Source organism: Callospermophilus lateralis, chromosome 10 (assembly GCF_048772815.1).
Source record: "Callospermophilus lateralis isolate mCalLat2 chromosome 10, mCalLat2.hap1, whole genome shotgun sequence".
Lineage (NCBI taxonomy): Eukaryota > Metazoa > Chordata > Mammalia > Rodentia > Sciuridae > Callospermophilus > Callospermophilus lateralis.
The window spans coordinates 76600625-76627999 of record NC_135314.1 but is presented as its reverse complement, the minus strand read 5'-3'; the positions used below and the strand labels follow the sequence as shown (position 1 = coordinate 76627999).

The following is a 27375-nucleotide window of genomic DNA, read 5'->3' as shown; positions in this document are numbered from 1 at the left end:
ATCAATTTTTAGTGCTGGATGAACCTGAGAGATCCAATATTTTAATCCTCCTATTCTACAGGGATGATAATAGTAACATCAGGGAGATAAAATGACTTTCCCAAACTAACAGTGGTGAAGAGTTCAATATTAAGTGACATTTCTCTAGTTCTCAACAGTTCACAGGTTCTTTTCCATATTGTAATGCATTTTCTTTGATTAAAAACAAGCCATAACTGGGAGCTGTGGCACAAGCCTATAATCCTGGAGGCTGAGGCAGAAGGATCGCAGAGTTCAAAGTCAAACTCAGAAACTTAGCTAGGGCCCAAACAATTCAGCGAGACCCAGTCTCTAAATAAAATATAAAAAAAGGCAGGGGATGTACGTGGCTCAGCGGCTAACCTGATAACCTCTGGCTATCACCGGTACCAAACAACAAAAAAATACATGTTTTACTCTCCTACTGCTCTTTCATGGGTTAGTATCATACCTCACACATTGTAGGCAGTAATATATAGAAGTTAGACTAATATAACTACTTACTAAAAATGCATCTTCACCTTGAATAGAGTGCCAATGTCTCCCATGTGTATAAGGGTATGTATATTTCCAGTGAAACAAATATTTAAGATGCTTCCAGGCAAAGAGTTTAAGACATTACTCCCATCCAACATATCAAAAAATAAATAAATAAATAAATAAATAAAAATGCCAACACTATTTTACTCTTTAAACATATATAAAGTTATATTGTATACATATAAAGTTATTCAGCTTTTTCTCATTAAAATGTTCTTATCGATTAAGTTCTAGACTTTGGAAATTACAAAAGCAATTCATATCATAATGTACCAATCATTAATGAAATTTGGCTTCCTTAGATTCTTAGCTAAACGCAATCATGACATTCGCAAATATTTCCCTTATGTGTAACAGTAGGAATAAATGCCGAGTCATTGGGGAAAGCGAGATTTTTTTTGGAAAGCCAAAGGAAAATGTCAAAGAAGTCGGTAACCTGCACCCTGGTGTAACTCCATTCCGTACAGAGGCAGCCAGAAATGAGTTTTTAAATTCAGGAGCAGCCCCTTGCTGTTTCTCCCTCACCCGGACAGCCCTTGAAGGTAAAGATGCATTCATTCGGTTCTACCTCTACGGCCCGGGGCAGCTTCTCACTATTTCCAAGTGGGCACCGGAACCTTCGGGAATTCTGCTGCCCCAGGGAGGACTGACCCTGCCCTCCAGGGTCTTCCGTTCGCCCCTGAGCCTAGGCTGGCCTTGCGGCGCCACCGCTGACAGTTCACAGGTACAGGGCACCCGCGCCCAGAAGCAGGAACGCTTCTACTAGCCTAGTGCCTGAGCCGAGTCCCACCGCCAAGACCCACTCCACTCCCGGAGACTGGAGCAGCAGCTGCGACCATTGCTGCCTTTACCGGCTTGGAGGCGGCCATGTTGAGCGTCCTGTGCCACCGCCTCCGAGATACAAGGTATTGTGAAAAGGAAGTCCCCACCGAGTAAAGGAAAGCAATGAGCAATAGCACACGCTAGGAAGCCAGAGCAGACGGCAGGAAAGGGGCAGGGTCGGCGGAAGCCCAGGGCATGCCGGGAAGACCTAGCCTTAGGTTTCCTCCTCTCTCAACGGTAGGGGAGATCACTTCCGGGTTGGAGGAAACCGTGTGCGGTGGGCGTTCCTAGAGAAGCCCTTTCTCTTTCCTTTCGCCTCGCTGCTGTTTGGGAGTATCACTTCTGGGGCCTTCTGTGGTAGCAGATATCCTGCAGTCCACCTTTAGGATGAAAGGTCCTCTTGCCTAGCGGGGCGGAGGAGGGCGCTCAGCGCGCAAGGGTGGGCGGGCAATTAGATCACCGGGAACGCTCCGGGGGGGGCACTCTGATTGGGCGGGACAGACGGAAAAAGTGTGGGAGTTATAGGCTGGCAGGGATGGTGGGCGGGGCGTAGGCCGAGCTGCTCAGCTGATTGGTAGGTTTTGGATCCCGTTTTCCCCTTTCCGCGCCTTGGCTTTTCTTGAACGTGGGCAGCCCTTTAACTCAGCTGCCTACAAGTAGAGGAAACCAACTGATTGGAAGGACTTTAAAAGTGAGCGAGGGAAGAGGTGAAGATAGCTTAGTGTATCGCCCGTCTTTTAATCTCTCATAGCCAGATTTTAGTTTAGACTAATTTGAGGTTATGGGGGCAATAGCAGGGGACAAAAAAAAACTAGGTTGAAACCGACAAAGGCAGGGTGATTCCAGTCCAAAGGGGTTGGTCGGGGTTCCTGCGACTCTTATTCTGAACCAGTTAGGAAAGCAATGATGTGTACACCGTTAAGAGACTCTCTAAGTGACTAGGTAGAAATGCGAGGCCCCAGGCTTCCCACCTGCTTCCAGTCTTCCTTGTGTAGTGGTATCTTGAGCTGGATCCCATCTGACAACCCAACCCACTCCAGGCTCCCTGAAGTCATGTGCCTGCCCCAGTGCTCTGATCTGCCCACCCTCGTGCTTGTTTTGCAATATCTTCAGCTATCCCGTCATGCCCAAAATGTGATTTCAATTCATAGCTTTTATATCTCCAAAAGCTTAAGTGTTTTTCCTTTGCTGTGTGCGTGACCACTTAAATATGAAACTGTTGCAAAGTATTTAGAGTTAACACTATTTTCAAGGAAAAAAAAAAAAAAAGACAAGTAGAACAGAGAATGAGAATGCATAACTGGCTCCCCATTTCAGGTATAGTGGTTTGCCGACCCTTACATTGAAACTTTATAAATGATCATTTGACTTTTGAGTACAGGAGGATTTTCAACATCACAGAAGTGCTAAAGGAAAGAGAAAGAAAATTATTAAGTGGCACTCGAATTGATTTAAAATCAAATGGCCTAAACTGAAAGAGTTTCAGGATCATTGCTTTTCTCTTGCTTCATGTAGATTCCTATCAGGACATTGCTTTTAAGCAATAGGTTTTCTTAGCCACAAACTAAGAAAATAGGCTAAACATATGGGAGTGGAATCAATTTGATCAGATAGTGATTGTTAGAGGTGAACTGCTTTCTTCCCCCCCCCCCATTCATCACCCAAAAGGTAGATCTCTTGTCTCTTGATGTGATCTTGACCTTGCCTTTTAAGAAAATATTCCCGAAATTTCAGTTTTTCTGTGGCATCTTGGAGCATTGTGTAATGCAAGCATTTATAAACTGTTGGTTGGAACTAAAACATTGAAATTCAAAGGTTTCAAAAAGGATTGCTTATTTATTGGAATAGTCAATAATATATTGTTATGGTTAAGATCCAAAGTTTATAAAGGTTTAGTGTTAAAAGTCTACCTTGGGACTAAAGGGACATAGCCACATCAATGTTTATAGCAACATGGTTCACAGTTGCTAAACTGTGGAACCAACCTAGATGCCCATCAGTTAATGAAGAGATAAAGAAAATGTGGTATATATACACAATGAAGTACTATTTATCATTAAAAAAGAATAAAATTATGGCATTTGCAGGTAAGTGGATGGAGTTGGAGAATATAATGCTAAGTTCGCCAGTCCTCAAAAACCAAATGCTGAATGTTTTCTCTGACATAAGAATGTTAGTTCATAATGGGGTTGGGTGGGGAGCATGGGTGAATTAGATGGAACTCCAGATAGTAGGAGGGGAAGGAAGGGGTCATGGGGGTAGGAAAGGCAAAACGGTGGAATGAGATGGACATCATTACCCTAACTATGTGTATGAAGACACTAATGGTGTGACTCTACTTTGTGTACAACCAGAGATGTGAAAAAATGTGCTCTATATGTGTAATATGAATTGTAATACATTCTGCTATCCTATATAACAAATTAGAATAAAAAAAGTCTCCCTTGGGGTTGGGGTTATGGAGTGGTAGAGCGCTTGCCTCTCATGTGAGGCACTGGGTTCAATTCTCAGCACCATATATAAATAAATGAAGAAAATAAAGATCCATCAACAACTAAGAAAGAGTATTAAAAGAAAAAAGTCTGCCTCATTCCCTTCCCCCAGCCACACAATTCCCCTCTTAAAAGGGAATGAATGTTGAAGAGTTTCTTGAATCATTTTTTTATCAACTAATATCCCCCTAAAGGATTGATTCAATTTTTAGAATAGGCATTTTTGCAAATGAATTCATACTTGTTGCTTTTATACTTTTAGAAAACATTTTAATTCCACTCCTTGCTTATTCATCTCTTTTTTTCCATTTCCTAATTTCATGTAGTGTAGAGCTGAATTCACAATTACAGGCTTTTTTACCTTACTGACTGAATGCATGATTTTCTAAGCTGCGAAATGGTGAAAACACACTCCTTTCAGCTTATGGTAAGGATTTAATTAGATAATATTTAGTCCTTTTGATTTGTTCCAAACCAGTATTCAATGCTTAGCTCTCTGTTTTTCTAAATATTAAAGAATAAAAGTCAAAAACAAACCCATGATTCTAAAAGAAATGGAAATTTTGTATATGTGAACATTTTCTTGATAGATGAACAGAACTCAAAAGAAACTGTTTTCTCTCTCTTTGATCTGTATCTTTGGAGGCAATTGAATGAGGCAGAAAACTCTATAATGGATTGGCATTTGGAAGCCTTGAGTTCTTATTTTAGATGTCAATATCACTGAACTGTGTCACTGTGAAGAAACTTTGCTTTCTTTGTAATGTGAATGGTGACTTAGACGATCGATTTATAAGTCTCCTTATTGTTTTTAAAATGTATGATTCTAGGTGGGTGCAGTGGCACACATCTGTAATCCCAGTGGCTCCAGAGGCCTAGGCAGAAGGATTGCGAGTTCAAAGCCAGTCTCAGCAAAGATGAGGTTCTTAACAACTCAGTGAGATCCTGTCTCTCAATAAAATGCAAAATAGGTCTGGGCATGTGGCTCAGTGGTCAAGCGCCCCTGAGTTCAATCCCTGGTACTCCTCCAGACCACCACCAAAAAAAATGTATGATTCTTCCTGGTTGACTGAAGGTGTTTCAGAGAAGATATTCAGACTAGATTTTCCTGATTCTATTCTCTAACCATTCTCTAGAATTAATGTAAATAGTTGCATGTGACTAATGGCTACTCTACTGGACAAAACAGCTCTAGAGCTTCCTGAAATACAGGAATTCATAAGAATTTATCTTGTTTTGTAATCTCTTCAATGTGTAAGCAAAGCACATCTCATTGCTTCAGGTGCCATTTTTATACATTATCTAAATGTTTCTTGCCCTGATTTCTGGCTTTATATTTTCTACTACTTACAGAGAAGCTTTGCTTGGATGCTTCATTTTGTCAACAACAAGAAGCATCAATAAATAAATCATTTGCCCTCCCCATTCTTTCATTTTGTGTAATCCTTTTGTTCTTATATTACCTTTATTACATTGCTAGTGACCCCACTTGAAGCCTTAAACCTTTTTAGGACTTTTATAACCCTACCCACCCAAACAAAAGTGATTATACACATATATTCACATGAAAACAGAAAATCAACTGTGAAGCCTTCAACAAGACCAACTTTATTGTAACATTTTTATGTTTTTCTGCTTTTCATTCCTAGTTGAAATATGAAATACTTAATTGTCTGTAACATAACATATGCTTAGAAACATGACACATTTCTTATTGTCTTAATTCAGGTAGCTATAACAAAACAGATTTGTTGGGTGATAAGCAGTAGAAATTTGGTTTTCACATTTCTGGAGTGTGGATTTACAATCAAAATGCCAGTATGATCACATTCTGGTGAGGGTCCTTTTCTAGGTACAGACTCTTGAGTTTTTATAGTACAGTCACATGGTAGATACAAGCAAGAGATCTATATGCAGTGTCTTTTAGAAGATCTAACCACCTCCTAAGGTTCCTACATCTTTTTTTTATTGGTTGTTCAAAACATTACAAAGTTCTTGACATATCATATTTCATACATTAGATTCAATTGGGTTATGAACTCCCATTTTTACCCCAAATACAGATTGCAGAATCACATCGGTTACACATCCACATTTTTACATAATGCCCTATTAGTAACTGTTGTATTCTGCTACCTTTCCTATCCTCTACTATCCCCCCTCCCCTCCCCTCCCCTCCCATCTTCTCTCTCTACCCCATCTACTGTAATTCATTTCTCTACTTGTTTATTTTCCCATTCCCCTCACAACCTCTTATATGTAATTTAGTATAACAATGAGGGTCTCCCTCCATTTCCATGCAATTTCCCTTTTCTCTCCTTTCCCACCTCATGTCTCTGTTTAATGTTAATCTTTTCTTCCTGCTCTTCCTCCCTGCTCTGTTCTTAGTTGCTCTCATTATATCAAAGAAGACATTTGGTATTTGTTTTTTAGGGATTGGCTAGCTTCACTAAGCATAATCTGCTCTAGTGCCATCCATTTCCCAAATTCCATGATTTTGTCATTTTTTAGTGCTGCGTAATACTCCATGGTGTATAAATGCCACATTTTTTTTATCCATTCATCTATTGAAGGGTATCTGGGTTGGTTCCACAGTCTGGCTATTGTAAATTGTGCTGCTATGAACATTGATGTGGCAGTATCCCTGTAGTACGCTCTTTTAAGGTCTTCAGGGAATAGTCCGAGAAGGGCAATAGCTGGGTCAAATGGTGGTTCCATTCCCAGCTTTCCCAGGAATCTCCATACTGCTTTCCAAATTGGCTGCACCAATTTGCAGTCCCACCAGCAATGTACAAGAGTACCCTTTTCCCCACATCCTCGCCAGCACTTGTTGTTTGACTTCATAATGGCTGCCAATCTTACTGGAGTGAGATGGTATCTTGGGGCGGTTTTGATTTACATTTCTCTGACTGCTAGAGATGGTGAGCATTTTTTCATGTACTTGTTGATTGATTGTATGTCCTCCTCTGAGAAGTGTCTGTTCAGGTCCTTGGCCCATTTGTTGATTGGGTTATTTGTTATCTTATTGTTTAATTTTTTGAGTTCTTTGTATACTCTGGATATTAGGGCTCTATCTGAAGTGTTGGGAGTAAAAATTTGTTCCCATGATGTAGGCTCCCTATTTACCTCTCTTATTGTTTCTTTTGCTGAGAAAAAACTTTTCAGTTTAAGTAAGTCCCATTTGTTGATTCTTGTTATTAACTTTTGTGCTATGGGTGTCCTATTAAGGAATTTGGAGCCCGACCCCACAATATGTAGATCGGAGCCAACTTTTTCTTCTATCAGATGCAGAGTCTCTGATTTGATATCAAGCTCCTTGATCCACTTTGAGTTAACTTTTGTGCATGGCGAGAGGAGGGGATTCAGTTTCATTTTGTTGCATATGGATTTACAGTTTTCCCAACACCATTTGTTGAAGATGCTATCCTTCCTCCATTGCATGCTTTTAGCCCCTTTATCGAATATAAGATAGTTGTAACTTTGTGGATTAGTCTCTGTGTCCTCTATTCTGTACCATTGGTCCACCTGCCTGTTTTGGTACCAGTACCATGCTGTTTTTGTTACTATTGCTCTGTAATATAGTTTGAAATCTGGTATCGCTATACTGCCTGATTCACACTTCCTGCTTAGAATTGCTTTTGCTATTCTGGGTCTTTTATTTTTCCATATGAATTTCATGATTGCTTTATCTATTTCTACAAGAAATGCCGTTGGGATTTTGATTGGCATTGCATTAAACCTATAGAGAACTTTTGGTAATATCGCCATTTTGATGATGTTAGTTCTGCCTATCCATGAACAGGGTATATTTTTCCATCTTCTAAGATCTTCTTCTACTTCTCTTTTTAGGGTTCTGTAGTTTTCATTCTATAAATCTTTCACCTCTTTTGTTAGGTTGATTCCCAAGTATTTTATTTTTTTTGAGGATATTGTGAATGGAGTGTTTTTCCTCATTTCCGTTTCAGAAGTTTTGTCGCTGATGTACAGAAATGCCTTTGATTTATGCGTGTTGATTTTATATCCTGCCATTTTGCTGAATTCATTTATTAGTTCTGGTAGTTTTTTATAGACCCTTTTGGGTCTTCTAGGTATAGAATCATGTCATCTGCAAATAGTGATAATTTAAGTTCTTCTTTTCCTATTTTTATGCCTTTAATTTCTTTCATCTGTCTAATTGCTCTGGCCAGTGTTTCGAGAACTATATTGAATAGAAGTGGTGATAGAGGGCATCCCTGTCTTGTTCCAGATTTTAGAGGGAATGCCTTCAATTTTTCTCCATTCAGAATGATGCTAGCCTGAGGCTTAGCATAGATAGCTTTTACAATGTTGTGGTAAGTTCCTGTTATCCCTAGTTTTTCTAATGTTTTGAACATAAAGGGATGCTGTACTTTGTCGAATGCTTTTTCTGCATCTATCGAGATGATCATATGGTTCTTATCTTTAAGTCTATTGATGTGGTGAATAACATTTATTGATTTCCGTATATTGAACCATCCTTGCATCCCAGGGATGAATCCTACTTGATCATGGTGCACAATTTTTTGTTGTACCTTTGTATCCGATTCGCCAGAATTTTATTGAGGATTTTTGCATCTAGGTTCATCAGAGATATTGGTCTGTAGTTTTCTTTCTTTGAGATGTCTTTGTCTGGTGTCAGAATCAGGGTGATGTTGGCCTCATAGAATGAATTTGGAAGAGCTCCCTCTTTTTCTATTTCCTGAAATAACTTGAAAAGTATTGGTATTAATTCTTCTTTAAAGGTTTTGTAAAACTCCACTGTATACCCATCCGGTCCTGGGTTTTTCTTGGTTGGTAGTCTTTTGATTGCTTCTTCTATTTCATCCATTGATATTGGTCTGTTCAAATTGTGTGTATCCTCCTGACTCAGTCTGGGCAGATCATATGACTTAAGAAATTTATCGATGTCCTCACTATCTTCTATTTTATTGGAATATAGGTTTTCAAAATAATTTCTAATTGTCTTCTGTATTTCTGTAGCATCTGTTGTGATATTGCCTTTTTCATCCCATATGTTAGTAATTTGAGTTCTCTCTCTTCTTCTCTTTGTTAGCATGGCTAAGGGTCTGTCGATCTTGTTTATTTTTTCGAAGAACCAACTTTTAGTTTTGTTAATTTTTTCAATAGTTTCTTTTGTTTCAATTTTGTTGATTTCCGCTCTGATTTTAATTATTTCTTGCCTTCTGCTACATTTGCTGTTGTTTTGCTCTTCTTTTTCTAGGGCTTTGAGATGAAGTGTGAGCTCATTTATTTGTTGGTTTTTCCTTTTTTTGAGGAATGACCTCCAGGCGATGAATTTCCCTCTTAAAACTGCTTTCATTGTGTCCCATAGATTCCAATATGTTGTGTCTGTATTTTCATTTATCTCTAAGAATTTTTTGATTTCCTCCTTTATGTCTTCTGTAACCCATTGATCATTCAGTAACATATTGTTCATTTTCCATGTGATGTAGGATTTTTACTTCCTTCTTCTATCATTGATTTCAAGTTTCATTCCAATACGATCAGATAAAATGCATGGTATTATCTCTACCCCTTTATATTTACTGAGGTTTGCCCTATGGCATAATATATGGTCTATTTTTGAGAAGGATCCATGTGCTGCTGATAAAAAAGTATATCCACTTGATGATGGTTGATATATTCTATATATGTCAGTTAAGTCTAGGTTATTGATTGTGATATTGAGTTCTATAGTTTCTTTATTCAACTTTTGTTTGGAGGATCTGTCCAATGGTGAGAGAGGAGTGTTGAAGTCACCCATAGTTATTGTGTTGTGGTCTATTTGATTCTTGAACTTGAGGAGAGTTTGTTTTATGAATGTTGCAGCACCATTATTTGGTGCATAAATATTGATAATTGTTATGTCTTGTTGGTGAATGGTTCCTTTTAACAGTATATAATGTCCTTCCTTATCCCTTTTGATTAACTTAGTCTTGAAGTCAATTTTATTCGATATGAGGATGGCCACCCTTGCTTGCTTATGAGGACTGTGTGCGTGGTATATTTTTTTCCCAACCTTTCACCTTCAGCCTGTGTATGTCTTTTCCAATCAGATGTGTCTCCTGGAGGCAGCATAATCTTGGATTTGTTTTTTTTTTAATCCATGTTACCAGCCTATGTCGCTTTATTGGAGAGTTTAAGTCATTAACGTTTAGAGTTACTATTGATATATGTTTTGTACTTCCAGCCATGTTGGATTATTTACCGTTTTTTTTAAATTTAGTTTGTTTCTCCATGATTACCTTTCCCCCTGCCCTCTGTCTTTACCGAGGCACATCCCACTGATGGTTTTCGTCATTGTTTTTCATTTCTTCCTCGTGTAGTGTTTTGCTCAAGACGCTTTGCAATGCTGGTTTTCTGGCTGCAAATTCTTTTAGCTTTTGTTTATCATGAAAGGTTTTTATTTCGTTGTCGTACCTGAAGCTTTATTTTGCTGGATACAGAATTCTTGGTTGGCATCCATTGTCTTTCAGTATTTGAAATACGTTGTTCCAGGATCTTCTCGCTTTCAGCGTCTGTGATGAAAAATCCGTTGTTAACCTTATTGGTTTACCCCTGAATGTAATCTGCCTCCTTTCTCTTTGTTCTGTATATTGGATATCTTCATAACAATGTGTCTTGGTGTTGGTCTACTGTGATTTTGTGTGCTTGGTGTCCTGTATGCATCTATAATTTGTATATCCGTTTCCTTTTTTATTTCTGGAAAGTTTTTTGTATTTATTTCATTCAGCAGGTTACTCATTCCCTTGGTTTGAATCTCTATACCTTCCTCTATCCTGATGACTCGTAAGTTTGGTTTTTTTATGTTATCCCATATCTCTTGGATGCTTTTCTCGTGATTTTTTACCAGCCTTTCTGAGTTGGCTAGACTCTTTTCAAGATGATATATTTTGTCTTCATTATCTGACGTTCTAGCTTCTACTTGCTCCACTCTGTTAGTGATACTCTCATTTGAGTTTTTAATTTGGTTTATAGTTTCCTTCATTTCTAGAATTATTGTTTGATTTTTTTTTATAATCTCTATCTCCTGATAAAAATGCTTAACTTCTTCTTTTATCTGTTTATTTAATTCATTTTCAATGAGTTCTTTCACTGTTTGAATTTGCTGTCTTGTATCCTCTTTAAGGTTCCATTCCATCTGTCTAAGGTATTCCTTGAGTTCTTTATATGACCATTTTTCTGATGCCTCTAGGTCCTCCTGATTATTTAGGCTGTCCTGCATTGTTTGTACTCCTTTTCTTCCTTCATTTTTCATGCTGCTCATGTTACTTCTTGTTCTGTTTGACTGCTGAATTACTGTTTATTCTTATAAATTTATTTGATGCTTGGGAGGAAAGATATTAGTAGGGAAAGGAAGAAGTCACTAAAGAGAATGAGAGCAAGCAGGTAGAATTCAAGGAAGGGGGAATAAGAAAATTGAAAAGAAATGAAAAGACAAAAGAAAAAAATAGAAAATAAAAAAAGAAGAAAAATTAAAAAAAATAATTAAAAAAATGAAAATTAAAATAAAAAAATAATAAAATTAAAAAATTAAAAAAAATTTAAAAATTAAAAAAAGTTAAAAAACTACAACAACAAAAAATGAAAATGAAAAGAAAAAAAATCAAATTAAAAAAAAATTTAATAAATTCAGTCTTAGAGTTTGATCAACTTCTCTTCCAGTAGGTGGAGCTGTGCCCACTGGGCCAAGCTTCTCCTCTCAATAGGCGGGAACCAATCCCTGTGCAGCAGCTCTTCCTCCCCGACTGGGCGGGTCTCCAGTCCTGAGTACCTAGGGCCTTCTCTTGTGTCTAGTCATTTCCCCACTTTTCCTCAAGCCAGGCCCCGCTCACCGGTGACGCTCACCTCAACACTGGCCACACGCCAGGTCCTCTGCTCCTGGGAGCCCTGTTTTCATGAACGCCTGGGCACACTCTCCCTGTTTGCCACTCCTTCAGACCCCAAGTCTGTAGAGCTTGGGGCTGAGAACCCCCAGAGAATTTGCTTGCCCTCCGGCAGCCACGCTCCCGGTTGCTGGTGCCAGAGACCTCAGTTGTCAGCACTGGTGGGAGCGGCAGCCAGGAGTTCCGTGCCGGGAGTCCTGCGCCACTCCTGATTCCCTTGGTCTGGCTATAGCGCTCATGGGAGAGCTGGGAGGGGCCCCCAACATTTCCCTGCTGTGTGGAGAGGGAAGGCTAGGGGATTACACACCTGTCGCTGCTGGTTTCAATGAAGTTATCTCCTCCACCGCGTTTCGGTGGCGTCAGATCTCAAAAATATGGAACGCTTCACGAATTTGCATGTCATCCTTGCACAGGGGCCATGCTAATCTTCTCTGTATCGTTCCAATTTTAGTATATGTGCTGCCGAAGCAAGCACGGTTCCTGCATCTTAATACCATCACATTGGGATAATTATTTCAACATATTAATTGGGGTTAGGGGCACAAACATTTAATCAATAACACCTCCTTTTTTCTCATTTATCTATTTCCCTTGTCTTTTCTGAACCCCATATTTGCCCTCAGATGCCTTCCCTGTCCCTAGTATCTCTCTTCTATGTGTCACCCATGCATTTAGATACCAGATTACTTTTTGTACAGCATAATTAAAATTTCATTCTGAAGTTCAAAGACATTTATAACCTTTGCATTTCCACTATAATGTTAAATGTCTCTGTTCTCCTGTATCTCCCCTCACCCGTGTCCTTTATCTTTTTGATCCATATTATTAATAGTAAGATGTGTTTGAAATTACTTATGATTCTCCTTATGTTAAAATATAAGCTCCATGAGGTCAGAAACTTTGTTCATCTTGTCCTCCCAAGGTCTAGCAAATATTTGGTATGATGGATAATTTTATGTGTCATTTTACTGGGTCATGGGGTACCCAGATATTTGGTAAAACATAATTTTGGTTGTATTTGTCAGGGTATTTTGGATGAGATTAATATTTCAGTTGATGGTTTGAGTAAAGGAGATCACCATCCCAAATGCGGTTGGCTCTCATCCAATCAGTTGAAGACCTGAATAAGACAAAGCCTGACCTTTCCCTGAGTCTGGCTGTCTTGAGATAGAACATTGATCTTTTCTGCTTTGGACTTGAACTGAAACATTGGCTTTTCTTGGTTCTCAAGCCTGCTAGCTTTTAGAATGTTATCTGGGTTTCTCCTGAAGTTTTTGTATTAACCTTTTTTAACCTGATAAGGTAGCAATTCAAGCCCATCATAACTTTGTTTAGTGAGTTAAAGCTGACCTGCATGCCTTTTAGGGCCCAGGCAGTCCATGATAATCTAAGTACACACTGAAGGATACAATCCCAGACAGTTTACTTAGAAATAGTTTGCAGTTAAGTCACCTGTGAGGACCTATGTTAGTCTAACAATGCAAGTTAATAGGGTCCCAATGTGGCTTCCCACTGTGGGGCGTTTTGTCTGAGGGCTTCCTGTATGGTTCATGCAGTCCAGTTGAGTCCTTGGTTTTAGAAGGACTATCCAAAGGCAGTCAGTTATTATAAATTTTGCTTGTCTATGACATCATTTTATTTGCCTCATGACTGTGAACAAAATCTGGGAGTATTCTGGGAAAGTGTAGGGGCCACCCCTGCTGTCTCATAGTCAGCTCTGTTAGGTATGATCACAGACACAACCGTCAGAGAGACCAGACCTCACAGCATCTCAAGAGTAGTCATGAAAAGCACATCATGATGGGCTGAGGCTGTGGCTCAGTGGTGGAGCACTTGCCTAGTATGTGTGAAGCACTGGGTTCGATTCTCAGAACCACATATGAATAAAATAAAGGTCCATACATCTAAAAAATATTAAAAAAACAAAAAGTACATCATGAATGCTTCCTTCCACTGTATGTCCCCAGGCACTGTTTTTTTTTTTTTGGTTGTTGTTTGTTTGTTTGTTTAGTTTTTCCTATTATTATAAAATCAGTGTGTTTCATTTTGAAATCAATCTTTTACATTTTTTTCTTAATCATTTTATTTATTCTCATCTTGATCTTTTATTAGAATGGGTTGGGTACAAAGGGAACAAAGCAATTTACACACACACACACACACATATATCATGTATATATCATATATATATATATATATATATATGTATATATACATACATACACACACACACACATACACACACACACAGACAGACATACACTTCAGGAGTTTGTTAGGACAAAATTCTGAATTTTCAAAAATGTTCAGAATGTGCTTAGAAAACCTCCACCCCTTTTTTTTTCTGGTTATTTATCCAGAAAACTGCCTGGAAAAGATTAATCTCTGTCTGGGGACAGCTGCATTTAATAATCAACTGCCTAACTAAAGAGAGTGAGCAAATTGGTCAGGCTCTCAATCTAATGTTGAAAATCAAATAATCTGGAAAACTGAACACAAATTAAAACTCATGAGACAACCCTGAGAAGGAGTCAAGAGGCCCATCTATCAGAGGTGATTGGAGTGACCTCACATCCTTGGGATGTGCTCTCCCCCAACTTGAGAGAAACACAAATTGAGATAGAATTCTCAAGAATGGATTAGTAGCTGTAATGTTAATGTTATATGTTAGTGTGGCCATGGGATGTCCAGATTAAATTAAACATCATTTCTGGGTGTGTCTGGGAAGATGATGATGAGGTCATCAGTTGAATTGGTGAACTCAGAAACATGGGTTGCTGTCTCCAGTGTGAGTAAGCATCATCCTACTCTGAGAGCTTGAATTGAACAAATTGTTTGCTTCATTGCTAGAGTTGGGACATTTAATCTCATTTTCTCCTGGTATTTGATTTGGATTTACACCATTGGCTCCCCTGGTTGACATAGCTTTGGATTCAGATTGAACTATATCAACACCTGTTTTGGTCCCTCAGGTTGCAAGTGGCAGATCTTGGGATATCTCAAATTCCATAATTGCATGAATCAATTCCTCTTTTTCATTCCTTGTCCCTCATATGTGTATGTGTATGTGTGTTGGAACTCTCTGACCTGAGAATTTCCTTTTCAGTTCAAATAATTCACTTGAATCCTTGTTTTTAGAAGGAATGCCCAAAGGGAGTCAATATATTGATTCAGTTTCTCTGGAGAACCCTGACTCCTATTGATTCTGGTTTTCTGAAAGACTCTGACTAATACAGTATGCCTTTGAAGATCAGTAGAGGAGAGGTAGAAAAGGGGAAGGAGGGCAGGAGGGAGAGGGGAAGAACTGGGGAATAAAATCCAAGGGGAGTTATCTTATGTCTTTTTGTAGTAACAAAGACAGCCAACAGCGATGGCATACAGTTATAATTTTTCCTGAGTCATTGAGAAGCAGCCTTCCTCCAATTATTATAAAAATATTACAAAACAGCAAGCATGAATCTCTTTTAAATCAAGAAGTAAAAATTTTGCAAGCCATTTTAGGTTTTGATTATTTTACTTTTTATGTAAGTATAAATTATGGTACCAGGCTCTAGGACTAGTGCATAGTTATCAAGCTTATCTTTTCTTTTTCAGCTCCAGAAAGGATTTTTATTTGACAAATCACCAAGAATCTCCTTATGAAAATGCAAGATTTCTCCAAGGTCTGTGGAATACTGGCAGAATGGTAGAGAGACTTGCTTCAAACCTGACTGTGCTGCTTAGCAACAATTTCACCTTGGACAAGTGATAAACTACTTAAATCTCAAATTCTTCATCTATAAACTGTGACACAAATCTCTCAGTGACAGGTTTTTTATTTTATTTTGGTGCAAAATATTAGTACAGAATAGTGGGTTTCATTGTGGCATATTTGTACATGCATAGAACATAATTTGATCAGTTTACTCCTCAATATCTCTCAGTGCTGTTATAAAGAACACAGCATTTGTAAGATACTCTGCTCCATATGCAACACAGTAGAGGCTCCATAAATTTAATATCCTCCTTACCTTGAAAAAAATGACTGAAAACAGGGAAGATAAGTTCACAGAAGGTTTTAAAAAATAATAGCCCTTACTGGAAATGACCCATGTTACAGCCCTAAATGACCATACATTATTGAGTTAAAAAAATGTGGGATATTCATGCAATTCATTACTATGCCACATGAAGTACTGTTACTGAAAAAATGTGGACAAATCTCACAGATTTGATAATGTTGGATGACACACAAAAAATAATAATGTACAGTGCCACTGAAAGAAAGTTCAAGTATAGGCAGATTAATCTAAGGGAGTGGAAGTCAGGAGTAGTAACCTTTTAAAGGTAATGTGGATTGGAAATGGGACAAAGGGAGCCTAATGGGGAACTGGGAATGTTCTGTCTTAACCTGTGTCATGGTTGGTAATACAGGGTATACATAGTAAAAATTCACCCAAGTGGTGTACTTCAGATTTGTACATTGTACATGTATATTATTTATATTGGTACACACACATATATAATACTTCAGTACAAACTGCTTGCCTTGACACAAGAGCTAGATTTCCTGTTAATATGTATTTGATTTATTAGGAGAGTATCCAGATCTAGAAACAGGTTGCCAACAGCTGGCTATCTTGCAAGCTGCTGTCAGTCTGTCCTTTAAATGTGGCCTTATTTCAGTGCTGGCCTGACATATTATGAGAGTCATGCTTCATCATCATTGACAGCTGGAGATGCCATCACATGCCATTGGCAGCAAAGCACAGGGAAAACCAGGCAGTGGACTGTGCTTTCTACCCTTAGGCTGTGAGGCACAAGCCCCAGCAATGGGAGGATTAAAAGCCTCTCAATTAAAAAAAGGGGGAGGGTAGTGTGGGCTGCACAATTTATAAATAGACATTGCCCAAGGCTGCCTCATGATGAAGTGGTTGTTAGTAAACCTTTCTCCTTTAAGGATGCCATTATCAGAGACCATTTAAAAATATCAGCTTCGTTTTGTCTTTTCGGGGAGAATCCTGGGTTTCAAGTCAGCCCTGTTAGGTGATATTTCTCTCTGTTAGACTTAGGAACAGGACTTCAATGTTTTGAATCACCTTTAAATGGAGCACAAAGATGATGATGATGATGATGTATCTTTTGCCAAATGGATGAGCAGCTTCTGGGGTCACAGCTGGAGAGAGGAGGAGGAGAGAGGACCCCGGGAACACCACCGACCACAAGACGCCAGTTACAGGAAAACCTCCCTGCCCTGCCCAGTGAGTTGTTATCATAGAACCAAGGGAGAGGTGGAATGGGGAGGGGATTTCTCTTAGAGAATTTTTTGAATCTTTATTCATACCTACAAAAATCCTTTTTATCATTTCATCTTGTTCTTTAAGTGACCTGATTTTTATCTATTGGTAATGATTTCCTTAATCTTAGTAATCTAAAATATCTTTCACTGCTCTTCAGAGCTCCTATAAGCCTGGCATAATCCCACAGCATGGCAGAATTCAAGGCAAAAGAAAAGAAACTTGATGTTATAATTAGTCTGTGTAACACTGTCAATCAATGTGTAATTTCTACTAGTCACTTTGAAATACTGAAAATAATTCCCCTATTGGTGCCAAGACCTCTGAGGTCTTGTTTATATCATATACATATCATATACATTTGTTACATTCCATGTAACAAATCACTACTATTGATATATGTGATATACTTTTTCTGGTGTTTCCATTTGGTTCTCTGACAAGAGCAGGAACCCAAACTCCCCAATCCTCAGCCCTGTTTTCCCAGGGCTAGGCAGAGCACCAGGTGTCTGGTGAATGAAGGGTTAGCAGAAAGCTGTGGTGAGGAAAGTGGGTGGCCTTGCCAGGTGTGGGCTCAAAACAGGTAACAGAGTGTTTTTGTCTGCCTACTGTGATGCTGGAAGACTCCACAGTAGACATACATGTCCTCTGCTTCACTGTCACACAGCAGTAAAATGGCTTCTCTCTTTCCAAGTCACTTAGAATTTCAGCTCCAGACACTGCTCTCTAACCCCTGTTTCTGCCAACTCCAAAACCAGAAAGCTTAGGGGTAAATTGACTTGACTTAATTTTTAGTTTTAGGGTTCCAAGATGCATAATGACTGTGAATTATATTAATATGTGCATGGGAACCTCTTTTAGTGCCATTGGTCAGCAACTTGGAAAATGAGACCTTTTTAAGACCAAATATTTCACAATAGGCCTCTTACCAAATGCATATTAAAGGACAAAGGGCTGTCAGCACTTCTTGGTGCTTCTGTTTCCTTAAGTGAAGAATATTTAACAGGGTGCGATCGAGAAACCTTCCAGCTTTAACTTTCTCTCATTCTGTTTTAAACAATAGACCTTCATCTACAACTAAACAAATATTAAAAAAAAAAAACAATAGACCTGCTTATCATGCTCTCATTTAATCTAAATATAATTAATGTTCCACACCTAACAAGGTGTCCATAATGTATGATAATAGGAGTATGGAGATACTTCGGTTTCTAGTGTGAGAACAGGCATAAGTAAAGGGAAATATTTTGCTTTACTCTTTATCACAACAGTGCCTATAGCCACAGGAAAAATGAAAACAAAGGAAAAAATATGGTTTACAAAATATAGTTTTTTGAGTAAACTTTAGCACCTCTCAAATTTTAACTTAGATAATACACCCTATTTAGAGAATTCACTTTTAGTTTGCAGTATTATTTGCCTTTATGCTCTTGGGAAATAGCAGATTTTATTTGTATAATGTTTCTGAAGCATCCATTAAATATTATTTATCTGAATCAATAGGTTAAGAGTACCTGAATTAATAGGTTTAGAGCATCTGAGTCAACAATGAATTTTATAATGATCAGTCTAACACACATGCATTTACTTATGGAGACAAAATATGGAATAAAAATTATAATCTGACTAAATAGAAAAGAGACCATAGAAGCATAAACATAAATAAAATGCAGAGGAGTTATACACAAAGTGCTGGAAAACAGGGAATCTGATTCTTCTTTCCCTATCTACATAATGCTATACATTTGTAAATTGAATCTGTATTGTATACTAACTTTTCATACCTCTAAATGTACTAAAATTTTTCTTATTTTGGAGATCTGAAAAAATTCAGTTTTTCAATTTTTTGTGTTTTACTTTGAACTCAATGAAAATAACTCTAAAAGAGTTACTGTTACCCTTATTTTTCTTCTCTCTTAATTGCTCCAATCTAAGGCCATTTCCTTTCTAAATATTAATCTATTGATATTTACCTATTAATATCACATTTATAGGAAACAAAGAGCTTCTCCTTTCTTTCCTGTTTTGCATGTGCTTTCTAATGCATCTTATCAGTCTTATGATCAGCATTAATTCATATAACATATTTATTGAGCCCTCACTATGTGCCAGACACAATCGGATGACAGGGTAAAAGAAGACATACATGATCCCCATGCCTGTGTAAATTTTTGGTCTAGTATAATATACAGATTGGCAGGATGAAGTATAACAAGGAATTAAAGTTTAGTTCTTCTCATAGAACATTGCTTTTTGTCCAAACCCATTATAACCTGTGATTATTCGTTAAAAGCAAATAAAGAAATCTTGCTTTTTCTGTCCTGTTGTCTTTGGTGGAAAAAAAAAAAGTGAAATCTTTCTTGGCTATTGAATATATCTGCTTTCCCTGACCATTATCACAGAATTATAAAACTGAAGTAAAAATTTCCATATCATTTATTTAAATTTAAAGCTGTGAAAGATAATTTTAATGTTTATCCCTGATTGACCTAAGCCAGCTACATACTATCATTTCTACAGCAGTATGTCACTATAGGGGTAGTTCTCTTGCAGTTATTTACTATATGGATGAGTTGGGGCTTGGCTCCTTTAAAGGTTTTCTCACAAACCTGGAGAGAAAAGGTATACTATAGCATTTTATAATTGATAGTAAATGGCTTCTTGTATTCCAGATTAGATTTGTATTTAACTTTTTGCTTTTAAAAGACAGAGTCTTCCTATGTTGCCTAGGCTAACCTTGAACTCCTTGGCTCAAGTATTCTCACCTCAGCCTCCTGAGTATCTGGGACTACAGGCATGCACCACTGCACCTGGATATTTGTGTTTAATTTTGACAAAGCACTACCAGAATCCTTAATTAACAATAGGATTTCAGTGATATTTCTCTGGGGGGAACATTTAGCTTAATGTTCTGTATACTTTTTTTTTTTTTATACAAGGTGCTAATGTGGAGGAGCTATCATAGAACAATGAAGGAGTTAAGAGCAGGACTGTGGAGCTTCCTCCTTCATTTTTCATGTATTAGTACCCTGACTCTGAGCAAATTGCTTAACTTCTCTCTGCCTCAAATATACCATATTTAAGTGGGATTGATGATAATAGCAAGCACCTCCTTAGATTGTTGTGAAGATCCAATGAGTAATGTATGTTCAGTGCTTAGGTCAGTGCCTGCTACCTAGTAAGTACCTATTATTATTATTAGTCAGTGATGTTTAAACTTGGAAAGTTTTTTTTTTCTAGATGCTTTTAGTTAATTACTACCATAAGTTCTAGAGTTTTTAATTTCACCTTTCCCTTATTATTGTTTTTAAAATAATTTTTTATTTTAATTGACTTAATAATTGTACCATTTGGGAGTATAGTTCAGTGGTACAGTATATCAACATGTATGAGATCCTGGGTTCAATTTGTAGTACCATGAAGAAAAATTTGTATGAATTTATGGAGTAGAGTGTGATATTTTAATATATGTATACAATGTATGATGATCATATAAGATTAATTGGCATACACAGTCCCTCAAACATTTATAATTTCATTGTTAGGAACATTAAAGATCCTCTCTACCAGCTATTTTGAAATATACAATTAATTGTTGTCAAAAATAGTTACCCTACTGTGCTACTGAAACACTATAAGTTACTCCTCCTATCCAACCTCATGGCCTTAGCTGTCTTTAATGTTTCTCATATTACAATGGGAAGATAATTTGTGATTTTCTATTGAAGGTTGCCATTTGGTACATGATTCCCAGATTAACATGTTGAAGCTTAATCCTCAATGGATGGTATTAGAGATGGGGCCTTTGGGAGATAATTAAGGTTAGATGAAATTATGAGGGTTGGGTCCTGATCTGCTGGGATTGATGGTCTTGTAAGAAGAAGCACCAGAAGCTAGGACCAGAGAGCTGGTTGGATCGCTTGTTTACTTCCTCCTTATTTTTGTCTGAATGCACCCATGGCTTGCCTTCCTCCCAGACTCATACCTGGTCACTTTTTCATTTTGTACCTCATTTTGCACCACCTCACCCTTTCAATGGCATGGCCTCCCTGGTCTTTAGTCAGTGCGTCCACTCTACTGCCCAGCACAGGCACTAACATGGGCAGTCCTCCCTGCTGCAGCTTCGTGTACCATCATCCCCTCACCTTTCTAATCTCTATGAAAATTGTTGATCCAAGACGAAGTTCCTCTGTCACACCTGGACAAAATTCAGAGCTGGGAAAGTTGGGAGCTCATGCTCGCTCAGCCAGTCTGAGATAATAACTATTTCAAGGACTTCTTCAGGAAAAAAACCAAAAAACCAAAACACTAGAAAACCTCCATACACAACATGCTTGACATAGCTCACACAGAGACACACATTTCTGTAACAGAGTTTAATCTTTAACATTCTCTAAGACTACAATTCAGACAAGATGCTTTCTCCGCAATGGTATCTCTACCAATAAGACTTCAGCTCCTGCCACTGGTCTAGAAAGAAGACCAATAGACTTTGTATCTGAGCAGCTTACATGATTTTTTCCCTTTTTGCCAGTAAAATATTTTCTTACCTTTTCCTCTTTGGTTACACCTTTGGCTTGCCATGCTGTGCATTCCATATTAAAAGCCTTTTACTCATTCCTGAATGTATAAATTTTTTATCCTTGGAGAAGGAAGAAGTAAACAAAAATGTTTAAATCACTGTAGCAAAAAGATCAAAGGGAAAACCAGAGGGTGCAGTGATAGAAAGCAAGGAAAACGTGTTTCCAGCGACCCCTGCAGGCAACTAAGTTGAACACCAGTCAATAATTAAGATAAAGACCAAAAAGTGCACAGCATATGGCAATTTGAAGACCAATATCTTGGTGCAAAAGTTACATAGGAACTTTCAATGCTCTGCTGCTTTTCCAATTGTGATTTTAACATTGTTTTTATTGTGTTATTATATCTCTATGTCTGTATGTAAATGAGATGTACTTATGTGCAAGATATTTATTAAACAATAATATGTAGCCATTGTTTTTTAGTTTTTGTCTAAAGCTTAATTTTATATTGCTTTTGGTGCACATTAGCTTTTTAATATAAATTATATTTTTCTTATGACTCTCCCATTATACTTTTACTTTGAAATTACATACACATTAATCTTTATGCTATTTCTCAAATGTTTATGGTTTAACTAGAAATGTTTAAAAATCATTGGTAGAGTAGCAAGCAATTAAACTGGTCCTCGGATGTTCTATTTAATATTTTAACCAATGGATTCTGCTCCTTCATTGTAGAGAAAAATCTTTTTTTTCTGAAACTCTTTTTTTATTATTAGTTATTCAAAACATTACAAAGCTCTTGACATATCATATTTCATACAATTGATTCAAGTGGGCTATGAACTCCCATTTATACCCTGTATACAGATTGCAGAATCACATCGGTTACACATCTACGTTTTTACATACTGCCATACTAGTGTCTGTTGTATTCTGCTGCCTTTCCTATCCTCTACTATCCCCCCTCTCCTCCCCTCCCTTCCCCTCCCATCTTCTCTCTCTACCCCGTCTACTGTAATTTTTCTCTCTCTTGTTTTTTCCCTTTCCCCTCACTTCCTCTTATATGTAATTTAATATAACAATGTATAATTTTGTATAGCAATGAGGGTCTCCTTCTATTTCCATGCAATTTCCCTTCTCTCTCCCTTTCCCTCCCACCTCTCATCCCTGTTTAATGTTAATCTTCTTCTCATGCTCTTCCTCCCTGCTCTGTTCTTAGTTGCCCTCCTTATATCAAAGAAGACATTTGGCATTTGTTTTTTAGGGATTGGCTAGCTTCACTTAGCATGATCTGCTCTAATGCCATCTAATTCGATCAAGAAGATAAAATTTCAGTTAAATATTAGAAATGTTTATTAGTAGTTTATGGGCATCTTGTGTCTGTGCTAATATTGTACATTCTCTTTATGTTACAAAAATTTTAATTTTATATCCCCAGTTTCCTATGCTTCCCAGAATGACATCATGTGACCACCAACCTCGAAGGCATTCTCATGAGGATCAGGAATTCCGAAACTGTGCTCACATGCGATATTACAGGAAATGCTCAGTGGATGGGTCACTCAAGGAGTCACTGGAATCAAAAGGAAGCTCTCATTCCAAAATTCAGGAGTTTTCAGAGTCCTTTGAACAGCAACTGTGCTTTAAAACCAAACACTCTGTCTCTCTGGTATGTAACTGAGCTAGTACACATTTGAGCCCCTTGGGAAAGAAAACCCAGAGGTTTTGTCATCCTCAAGTTTGAGGAGCACAAATTTAACTTCTCCATTTACAGCTTGGTAATAAGATCAATGAAAACAACACTGAGTTTATTACAACTAATCTAAAATTAAATATTTTATTTTATGTCAATTTTAAGGAGCATATTATAAAATTTTTGTAACGTAAAATTAAAAATTCAAAACGTAGATTCTTTTAAAATTTTTCCACTATAACAATCTACACACTTTTCTAAAGCTAGCTACAATAAACAGTGGGGTTTGTCAGCAAATTTTAAAATGTATATAAAGTATTCCCTAAGGTATTATCTCTAGCATCCCACACAAAGGGTACCAAAATTTATGAATGTTAAAGTCCCTTATACAACGTAGAGTATTATTTGCATATAACCTCCATATACTTTACATTCATATATTTTACATTTTCCCATTTACTTTTAAATTATCTCTAATTTTCTTATAATACTTTATACAATGTAAACAATAGATAAATAGTTATTATAGTATATTGATTAGGGAATAATGACAAGAAATAGAAGGTGTATATTATATATTCAATACAGACACCATTTTGTTTCCTGGTTATTTTTCATCTTCAGTTGGTTGAATCCATAGACATTAGCCCCACAGGTAGGGAAGAATGGCTATATCATTTTTTGTTACTAATTTTTGTTACTAACAAATGAATACTAATGTGTTGGTTTAAATTTCACATATTTGAACATTGAAAGAGCCAGAAACTGCTTTTGTGGCCTAATCATGACAAACAATATTAATTCTTTCACCTCAGTATTTAGAAATTCAATTGACTTATTTTTCTTATAATTTTCTGATTTTCTAAGTGAAGAAATGAGGAAGTAAATTTCAAATCATTATTAATAAGTATATCTTGCATAGTGTTTATTCTTAAAAAGGTAAAGACCAAATTTGAAACAATATTCACTATACTGTTTTTGTACTGTTCTGACCAGCATTAGAAACATTTATAACTGCTAAACATGAATTTTGATCAGATAAATACAAGTGATGGGTCTATGAAAATCATCTGGCAGCACATGTACAGAACTAGTACAGTTTTTAAAGTTTCTTTTAACTTCTATCTAAGCGTCTTTGTTTTGCTTTCTGACTTCAATCAATGAATGGTTATGGATGGAATGAGACAATCTAGGTATCAAGAAACAATTTACACCATGGAGTAGCAGACACTATTGTGGTAATAAGACACCTCCACAATGTTTAGCTTGTAGGGCTGAGTTCTGCCACATGACCACCACTCATCACTGGATCCCTAATGTTTACAGTTCAAATAAGGGGGAGGAGAAGGGATTTTATCTGTTTATTTTTTAAAAAATAGAAGCATACATAGATACCATTACCATGTTTATGCATGTTATTTTTGCACAGTAATTCCTTTCAAAGAAACTCCCTGACCATCAACACTGAAGAATCTCCCCTTCTTGGGGCTAGGGTTGTAGCTCAGTGGTAAAGCACTTGTCTAGCACATGTTGGGCACTGGGTTCAATCCTCAGCACCACATAAAAATAATGAAGAAAATAATAGAGGTATTGTCTATCTACAACTAAAACTTTTTTAAAAAAGAATCTCCCCTTCTTCATAGTTCCCTACCATATATCACCGTCGCCTGTTGTAGTTACAATTTTATTTATCATCATTGTTTACTTCCTTTTAGCCTTATTTACTGATGGTCTATCTCCCCCCATCCCCTAGGTGGAATATCTAGAAGGTAAAGTCTCTTCATTTAGTACTTTATCTCCTAATCTTACAACAACACTGTGTGTTCAATAAATCAGTGAATAAATGTGGACCACCCGCCCCCGGCCTCCACCTGTCCCATTTGGGCAACTTACTGGGGAATGCTAACATGGTTGGAAGTTATTTCTCAACACTTCATTTTTTCACACAGTTCTCACATTAAAATTTAGTGCAAACTCTAATATTACATAATATAAGGTAATGAACACAGGGAAGTTAGAGTCATTCCATATGTGATCTTGTTTTCCTTATCAAAAAACGCCAGGAGACTTAATTTAACTGTACTGTACATTCTTTAGCTTTGGTATGTTAGAGCACAGGAGTCATGGTCATGTGCAGGTTGGCATCCTTTTCAGACCAGCAGTGATGCCCAGGACCCTGGATTCCTTCTCTTTATGACTAAAACCTTTGGCAATATGATGATTTGGGGTTATGCTGATTTATTACTAGAAACTAAGAACTAGACATTGGCTACAGGGCAGGGCTTTCCTCATGTCTGGTGGTTGGGAGCAATGGGAGGCACAGAGATTCTGGTGCATCTCTCCCCTTTCCTGACCCTTCTCTTTCAGGGACCTGAGAGCAGAAAGGAAAGAAATGAGAGAGAGTGTCTGAGGATGGAGATAAGATCCCGAAAGAAGGTGGAAGAAGGAAGGAGCTCAGCCAAGGAAGAACCCCGAGAAGTATCCATGGCCTCCCTGGTTGAAAAAGGGCCGGAATAGTTCTTTATTTTTATGTTGTGATGACAGGCACCACTGGTTATTTTGGGCCCAGTTCACCATTCCAGGAGGGCAGAATGGCAGCTGCAAAAGGGTATCCCAGATGCTGAGTGACAGAGGTGGGCGGTTGGAATGGGGCTCCTCAAGACGACTTGAGTCACCCTCCAACTGCTTCTGGCATCTTGCTTGAGAGTAATCTGCTTTCTTGCCTTTTCATGGGAATAAAAGAATAAAAGGTATTTTAATAGAATAAAGTAATTTCTGAAAATGCAAATGAAGATTTTTAAAGAGCTACCCACACATCTTTACCAACTCTTCTTTCATGACAACCTCGCAATTCATCTTAAATAAAAGTCATTGGTGTGATTCTTTAGATTTACTTCCTTTTAGAAGTAATTATGTAAGCATGTCTAATGGTCTTCATTTAACAAGAACTGGTAATTACCATGCCAAGTATTATCCTGAATGCTTTAATATATTACCTCAAATAATCCTTTCTACCCTGAAGTAGAACCTTGTGTTATTCAGGGTTCTGCAGAGAGGCAGGACCCAAAGGATATAGAGAGTGAACTATAGGAGATAGATATATTTGGGGAATTGGCTCATATGATTATAGAGGCTGAGAAGTGTCATGATGGACTGTCTGTTAGCCAGAGAACTAAGGAAGTCAGTAGTGTGGCTCAGGCCAAGTCCAAAGGTCTCAGAACCAGAGAAGCTGCTGGTCTAACTTCATACTCCAAGACCAAAGGCATGAGAACCTGTGGCTGTTTTTTTTTTTTTTTTCCTGTGGCTGTTGAAGACAGTGCAGGTGTAGGTCTTTGAGTTCAAAGACTGATGAACATGGAGTTTTAATGTCCAAGGGCTTGAGAAGAGAACTGTCCCAGTGAGATTGCGGGGAGGGAGGGAGAAGAGGATATTTGCCTTTTTGCTCATCTGAGCCTCAAACAATTGGATGGTGTCTACTCAAATTGAGTGAGGGTAGATCCTCCCCACTTCTAGTGGCTCAAATGCCAATGTCTTTCAGGAACATCTGCATGGATACCCCCAGAAGTAATGCTTTGCTCGAATTTGAGTATTTTTCAATTCAGTCAGTTTGACACTAAATATTAACTATCACAGATAAATTTTCTCTTTACTTTCTGCTTGAGGAAATTGCAGTATAGAAAAGTTCTGTAGCTTCCAGTTATGTTGGCAAGGTGAGGGCCTGAGTCATTCATTTACTTTGATGGCAGAACTCATGCTCCTCACACAGGACCTCCATTTCTCTTTAGAAGTGGGTCTGACTTAGTGTGTAATGTGCCTGTGAATGATGAGATCTTAGTGGGTAGGTTACAATTTTGAATACATGGATGAAGACTGAGTACTTGAGGTCAGCTTTATACTCTAGATTTTAACTTTTTAAGACTATATTCTATCACCATTCTCCCCACCCCTCACAAAAAATGGACTGGAACTCTAATACTTAGCTTGTTTATTCTTTGTCTCTATCTTGGATCTTCAAATGCCCATGTGCAACTAGGTTTTCCATTTTGTGAAGAAGAAAATCTCCCACATATACTACTTAAACTAGTATTGTAATTGACTGCTACT

General features: G+C 37.7%; 1 protein-coding gene and 1 non-coding gene across 4 annotated transcripts; one reads left to right on the top strand and one right to left on the bottom strand.

Annotated features, from left to right (window-relative positions):
* Positions 1-1648: 1648 nt before the first annotated feature.
* Lnp1 (leukemia NUP98 fusion partner 1) lies at positions 1649-26105 on the top strand. 3 transcript variants are annotated; one of them, XM_076868490.2, is made up of 5 exons: positions 1649-1774; positions 15371-15438; positions 16822-17016; positions 23017-23247; positions 25639-26105. In XM_076868490.2, the coding sequence occupies exons 3-5, from the start codon at positions 16861-16863 to the stop codon at positions 25786-25788; spliced, it is 537 nt and encodes a 178-aa protein (XP_076724605.2). In that variant the 5' UTR covers positions 1649-1774; positions 15371-15438; positions 16822-16860; the 3' UTR covers positions 25789-26105. The 3 variants fall into 3 exon arrangements, with proteins under 3 accessions (XP_076724605.2, XP_076724607.2, XP_076724606.2); XM_076868492.2 differs by lacking the exon at positions 1649-1774 and adding an exon at positions 1994-2071; XM_076868491.2 differs by lacking the exon at positions 1649-1774 and adding an exon at positions 2040-2087.
* LOC143409076 (U6 spliceosomal RNA) lies at positions 12145-12251 on the bottom strand. The gene has a single exon (XR_013092587.2). It is a non-coding gene; the product is annotated as a U6 spliceosomal RNA (small nuclear RNA).
* Positions 26106-27375: the final 1270 nt, after the last annotated feature.